This window comes from Etheostoma cragini, chromosome 7 (genome assembly GCF_013103735.1).
Source record: "Etheostoma cragini isolate CJK2018 chromosome 7, CSU_Ecrag_1.0, whole genome shotgun sequence".
Taxonomy (NCBI): domain Eukaryota; kingdom Metazoa; phylum Chordata; class Actinopteri; order Perciformes; family Percidae; genus Etheostoma; species Etheostoma cragini.
This window is the reverse complement of record NC_048413.1, coordinates 6,656,754-6,663,768: the sequence shown is the minus strand read 5'-3', so window position 1 is coordinate 6,663,768 and position 7,015 is coordinate 6,656,754. Positions and strand designations below refer to the sequence as shown.

At 40.7% G+C, this 7,015-nt stretch overlaps 1 protein-coding gene across 11 annotated transcripts in view; it reads right to left on the bottom strand.

The window, feature by feature from the left end:
* bcas1 (brain enriched myelin associated protein 1) overlaps positions 1-6,550 on the bottom strand; it is a 19,532-nt gene extending 12,982 nt beyond the window's left edge. For 3 of the 11 annotated variants that reach the window (XM_034877357.1, XM_034877358.1, XM_034877367.1), the window contains exons 1-4: positions 6,298-6,548; positions 6,088-6,177; positions 5,774-5,858; positions 3,943-4,109 (exon numbers count right to left, since the gene is read on the bottom strand). In XM_034877357.1, coding sequence (XP_034733248.1) covers positions 3,943-4,109; positions 5,774-5,858; positions 6,088-6,126 — 291 coding nt within the window. In that variant the 5' untranslated portion in view covers positions 6,127-6,177; positions 6,298-6,548. Of the gene's footprint in view, positions 1-3,942; positions 4,110-5,773; positions 5,859-6,087; positions 6,178-6,297 lie in introns of all 11 variants that reach the window. The other 8 variants (XM_034877361.1, XM_034877359.1, XM_034877365.1 and 5 more) reach the window with 6 other exon arrangements.
* Positions 6,551-7,015: the final 465 nt, after the last annotated feature.

The following is a 7,015-nucleotide window of genomic DNA, read 5'->3' as shown; positions in this document are numbered from 1 at the left end:
TTGGAAAATGGCTGCAATGAAACAAAGAGTGAAAAATTTAAAGGGGTCTGAATACTTTCCGTACCCACTGTAAGTATACACCCCCTATGTTAAAATACAGGGGGCATGAGTATACACCCCCCATGGTAAATTCCTATAGAGGCAGGCAGATTTTTATTTTTAAAGTCCAGTTATTTCATGGATCAGTGATACTATGCATCCTGATAAAGTTCCCTTGGCCATTGGAATTAATATAACCCTTTTTAATACCAAAGGCCTGATCCTGATCCATGAAATAACCGGCCTTTTAAAATAAAAACCTTCCTCTTCCTCTATGAGAATTTAACATAGGGGGGTGCATACATATGCACCTTGTGTTTTGAAGAAGAATATTTATTTATTAACAAAACATTATTTATTTACAAAGAAAATTGGTGCCCTTAAAAGGTTGGATTTTCCTAATTTTTTTAAATTAATGCATTAAGATCAATTTCCAATTTCCAATTTCCAAAAGATGTTTTTTATCCCTCTTTGTAGTCAACTTTAGCCTAAGGTAAACTTGTGTAGACTTTCTACCACTAAGTACATACAGTATATTCAAGTACTGTACTTATAGAGCAAATGTTGAGGTACTAGTACTTTACTTCAGTCCTTTCTTTTTATGCCACTTTCTACTTCTGTTCTGCCACATTTCAGAGAGAATATTGGGTTATACTTTACTTGAGGGTATCTACCGTACATAAGAGTGACATGACACTGTCATGAACATGTCATAAAACATAAACAAGTCATAGACATTTATGACATTTCTTTTAGTAAGTGACATTTGGTTTTGTCTTGACAAGTTATGGTTAGGGTTCATGAACACGACAGTGTCATTTCACACTCATGTAAAAAAAACTTCAAGTGTTAGAAGATATTGTACTTTTTACTCCACTACATTCATCTGACAGCTTTAGTTACATGAAGATATTTGCACACAAAACACATAGAAATGTATTATATTATTTATATATAAACTGCCCAACAAGATAAGGGCCTACAAGTCCGGCTGAAATGATTAGACCATCAAACACACAACTGTTTGCACTTTGTACAATGGGGGGATTTTTCTGCATTGAGTACATTTACTTTTAATACTTTCACTACATTTTCCTGATGATACTTACATACTTTCACTTAAGTAACATTTTCAATGCAGGACTTTTACTTGTAACTATTAGGTTTAAAGTGAGGTTTAGTACTTTAACTTAAGTAAAGGATCTGAATACTTCCCCACCACTGATTAAATAAAACGTTACTTAGCATTATTATAAAACACAAATCATTGCACACAATTCCTTCAACATTTCAGTGCCGCTCTTCTTTTGGGGACCATGTAAATAGTAACATTGATACTGTAACCAATTGAAGATAGCTTTGAACCAACAGGCCTATATGTTGATCCTTCAACAAGTGATATACACGCAGGCTGCAACCTAACAGCTAAATCTTCCATATCTGTACTCGTGACACTTTTTGAGTCTTATGTTGAATCTGTTGCGTTCACACTTGATTCATCCTCTGCCTTCTCTTCAGCCTCTCCCTGGGGGATGACCTGTGGCGCTGCCTCCCCTGAAGTCCCACGGTTACATTCACACTCAACAACGTCTTCTGTAATGATTTCTTCAACAATGGTCTCAAGAACAGCCTTAACACCTTCTGACACCGGCTCGTCTGAAGTTGTGTCTTTACAACTCTCAATGGCAGTTAAAGCAGCACCGGATGAAGTGTTTCAAGTGGTATCTCGTCTGCAACTTCATCTTCAGTTGTCTCAAGGAGGACAACCAGAATGTTGTTTTTTAATTCAGGCTCAACAGAGATGGAGTGAGTGGAATCAGTTGGCACTTCGGCTGTGGCGATGTTCTCCTCTACGAGTTCTTCTTGGACTGAAATGTAAGGCTGCGACTCTTCTGTGGCATCAGTTGGTGGCACGTTTGCAGCTTCCTCAACTATGTTTTCAGTAATGAGTTCTCCACTAAGGGGCACAAAAGTGCTAGCAGTGATCACCTCTTCTTCCAGGGGGATGCCGTTGCCTACTGCAGGCTCCGGAGTAGTGGTAGTCAATTCAAATTCTAGAGAGAGGGCATCGATCGCTGCCTCCAGTGTCAGCTCGGCGTCGTCTTTGAAAAATAAACGACTTAGTTCTGCTTCTTCAAATGTGTCTTGTCCCACATAAGTTATCGCATCTACCCCAACCTCGGCGTCCTCGTCTGTGGTCACAACGTCTGTCATCAATTCAGTTTCTTCAGGAAGGTCCTCGATGATGATAAAGTCATCGGGAGGAGCCTCCACAGTGATCGTTTCTTCCTCAGAACATCTATCACACTCCTGCTCATTGTCTTCACATATTCTCTCAACTGCAACAGCATCATCGGGGGAGACCTTTTCATGGGCAGGTCCCACCCTAACTAGACAGACTGGCACCAGAGGGACAGGAAGTTCCTCTACAGACACGGGATTAGGCTCTTCACAAACAATCTCCGAGACTGTTTCCATCGCCGTAGTCGCTGGCTCTTGGCCTGGGGAAGGAACACCATTTGCTCCGCTGGCCTCAGGAGTTGCAGCATTAGACTCAGGTTCAGCGGTTTTAATCAGCCCTACAAGGGCTGACATGTCTCCAGCTCCTTCCCCATTGTCTTCACTAATGATTACATCTGCACTCCGATCTGCAGGAGAGTCAGTGGATTCAAAAATATTGTCGAAAACCACCTCCACACACTCTGCCACCACCTTAGGAAGGCTGTAAAAGACATGAAACGGCACTGATTCCTCAATGTTATTTTCCTCTGCATCTATTTCCTTTATAATTGATTCTTTTGGGTTAGATTCTGGTTCTGCAACAATTCCCAGCTCTGTTTCCTCACAGCAATTCACAATCTTTTCCTCAGGATTGTTATTGGCAGTAACTGTTGCCCAGTCCGCTCTGTACACGTTCCGCATAATCACTTGTTCACCGATGTTCCCAGCTGTGTGGTTGTCCGGGGACTCATCATATACCACCTCAGCTATGACAAAGGGTGAATCTTCTTCTGTTGCTTTGGTGGTTGTATCATTGTCATCCTCACCGGTTTGCGTTGAAATATCTGCTTGACTTCCTCCGTCCGTTTGCGTTGATATTTCAGTTTTTGGTTGTGGGTATTGGAAGTCCTCTTGGTGCACAGTGACGGTCACGGTGGCAGCTTCCGCTCCACTCGAGGCCGACTCCTTTATTGTAAAAATCAACATTCGTGTTTAGATAAAATACACTTGTTTTTTTGTTTCAGGGACACATATGCAAACCATGTGCTTGATCACACTGACAGCAGACAGATAAGAAAAATCTCTCAGTGATGGAATTGTTTAGTGATTACAGAAATTATTTCTTTCTTGTTTTTATAATTTGTTTTTGCGGTGGTTTATGTATTGCTTAAATTGTCTTATTTGACTGACTTATTATCTATGTAACTTTATGCAATTTAGCAGGCATATTACTTAATAGATTAGATCAAAACAAATGTTTTCTATGTTCTCCTTACTGTCAACAAATCCCGTGAAAAGACCAAACCCAACAAGGTATTAGTCCCTTCTCTCAATGCTTTCTGACTTCCTTGCCCTGCTGCCTGTAGCACTATAGCCCAGAGATGTAAATCTTCAAAAATGGCTCAGAAATACACTTTTCTAAAAGATCTTGGCACTGTATGTTTTGACAAATGCTGCTAAAACAGGAGAAAATGCTGGATTTGTGAAGGACTTTATTTTCATTTTTTGCTCTGTGTATTTCCTGCAGCAGGACACTGTATGTGGAATTGAGTAAAAATAAACTGCATTGCCCATGTTCTTGCCCCAGTGCAACAGTGAGGCTTTGGCGACACAAAAATGGAATGGGACATGTTGAAAATAAGAGGAATATGGAAAATCACATAGGCAGAAATGTGCACTCACCGGCTGTGGATTGGTGGCAGGAAGACTTACATCTGTTTGGTCTTCATTACCTTTCTTGACCTCTTTCTTATGAATGACGGTTTTAGGGATTTCAGGCCTGGTTGGTTCTGTGGCAAGTTCTAAAGAGAGGGGCTCGCCATTTTGCTGGACCATGGTCTCAGTGTTAACTGAAAAACAAAAAATCTGTTGTCAACATGTGAACAGAAGAGATGGCAATCTGATTGGATGCTGCAGTTACCAAACTCACTGAAAATCCCTTTAATAATCAGACTAGCACAAGAAAAAAACGCAGAATTGCTATTAAATCCCTTTTTTAATGTTTGGATCGAACTATTCATCACAACTTAAAATCTCTCACTCATCACAGTTTGCTTCATTCTTGGGTCGGGTGATTTTCCCTCTCCATTCTGCGTTGGATGCGCTGGCATCTTTTTATTTCTAAGGCAGTTTTAGGGCTTCTTCCTCCTTATCTGAACACTTCCATCCTCCCGAGGTCTGCAGGGACGTATCACCTGCGCTCACAGGATCTGGTTTTATTGACAGTCCCTGAAGCCCACACTGACTTTGGCAAAAATGCAGCACCATGTGCATGGAATCCGCTTCAGAATGAACTCCAGTTGAAGGAGTTGGTCTCACTTTAGTCTTTTTAAGGCTTTTTAAAGGACCTTGCAGAAAGGCAGTCTGTACGTCACTGTCTTTAAATTGATTTAGGACCCAGGTTTTTTATGATGACGTTTGAATATGATGAGTGAAAGTGGGTCTATGTACAAACCTGAAAGTGTCTCTGTGTCTATTTGAAACCGCGCTGCCGTCACTTGCCAGGACACTCTTGTAAAAGAGATGTTTAATCCTGGTTAAATAAAGGTTTGAATGAGCTATTCGTTCTTTATATATTCAAAGTCATGATGTCTGTATTTTAAAGTCCATGCTGCAATATATATTCTTATCTAACAATTATGTATCCGTGTGCACCTCTTTCTAAAAAAAAAGTGTACATCTGTCACGACTATTAGATGTCAGTCTAGATTTGAATGTTAAGCTTCTTGCATATAACATTTAACTCATGCATGATCATGCAATGGTCCATTAAGTAAACATGAGCCGGTCAATGGTAGAAAGTGACATTATCTTTATCTCCAGAGTCAACATTAGCCCTTAAACAAACGTAGGTGCCAGTGGGAATCCTTCAGCAGAGAAACAAACCACACCATGACTGGTCGAATAATCGCTCCTTGTCCATGTCTCAGACTACGCCTAAAGTTTACATTAAAAGCCTCAAGGCCCTGTCCAGCTGTGAGTCACTGTGTTTACAGAGCCTTGTAAAAGTCCAAAGGACTGATCCAACATAAACATGGAAAGATCAGCTGATTCTGTCTGTCAGAGACTGATGTACAGTGTTTTTCCAGAAAGTAAGACACGATCAAACAGAGATAAAGAACAGTTTGAATAAGCTCGGGAAGGAGAAGTTTAGGGTCCTCTGCTGGAGCGACCCGACCCCGGACAAGTGGATGAAGATGGATGGATGGATGAAAAATATGGCTCAGTCATTGCTTGCGGCCCGGGTTTGAATCGACCCACGACCCTTTGCTGCATGTCATCCCGTCTCTCTTCCACGATTCTTATAAAGGAAAAAGCCCTCAAAAGTATCTTTATAAAAAGTAAAATATTCCTCTCGTACTCAAATTTTCCAAATTTAGAGAAGAGAACTTCACAGTGACACTTCTATATATGTACATATTACACATATAGACATATAAATCATTTTACATACACTTTTTTTTATATTTCGAGTTAACTCACTTTCATGTATGTATTTAAAAATATCTCTTACCAGCAATCTTCAATCCATTAGATGTGATGTTTGCAGAGAGGCCGTTCACTGATCCATTACCATGCTTCCCAGAAATATTCCCATTCTAAAAACATAAGACGTATAGATCTGTGTTTACATTATTTACAGTGGGGTACATTTCAATAGAAACACAGATTTTGACCTGAAAATACATGGAGGGATTAAACTTCTGGTCCAAGAAGCAACTGACATCTATTCCACGTGCATCGTACCGCTGATGCAGAGGCTGCAAAGTTAGATACTGCAGGTAGAGCATGACAGGTGTTGTGTGTAACTTTTCACAAAATTGTTACCTCGGTCGGCTCAATGTCCGCGGAGTTCTCGTTTCCCATGTTTTTGCCTAGTCAAGACCTTCAGACGCAGGCTTTTCAACTGGCCTTCAACTGAAACAAAAAAAAAACACAAATGTGGTTTTGTTATGTTGTTTAAGTGACAGAATCTGTACATCTGTTCTTGCATTAGTTTGGCGTTGTCTTAACTTTAGTACCCTCCAAGTAGCTTACCGTGTTACACCTCTGCAAGTCAAGCAATATCCTCCTTAAGAAAGAAATAGAGAAATAGTCTGTCACCGTGTCAGACAGATGCGCTCGCTGCTCCTACTGTACCGAACTGTGTGTATAGGCGGTTAAGAGTGTGTATACACAGTGTGTGTGCTTTAAAATGGGTGGGACTGTTTTTAAGTAATCAATTGGATCTTGTCCTGTGAAGAGCCCACTGTCCGCCCAACAGAGTGTTGGTGCTCTTTAATAAAAGCTCATGATTAGCTCATGGTAATCTCTCTCTTAATTCTCTGAAAATAGACTGACATGATCATAATGTGTTTGCACTCCACTCAGTCACACTCTGATAGGTTGTTGCAGTGCACTTTTTTTGACAAATGTCTCTGTGAAGTAACAGGATGTGTGTTGAGGATATTGGCCTGGCACACTTCCACACGGCAAAAACAAAAACTAATGTGTTTGCACTCAGGGGTGTAGCACAATATTCTGGCCCTGTAGAAAGGCATTCTCTGTGGGCCCCTCCCCGCATCCACAGATATTCATTCTAGCATCTTTCTGGGACATCCTCACATTTGGGCCCTGGGTACTCAGTCCCACACCACTGTTTGCACTTAGAACACTGTTGTATTAACCCTCATGTTGTCCTTGGGTCAAAGTTGACCCGTTTTCCTATATCAGTGTTCTTTTTAACTACTAACTATAGTTGCCCAAATTAACATGA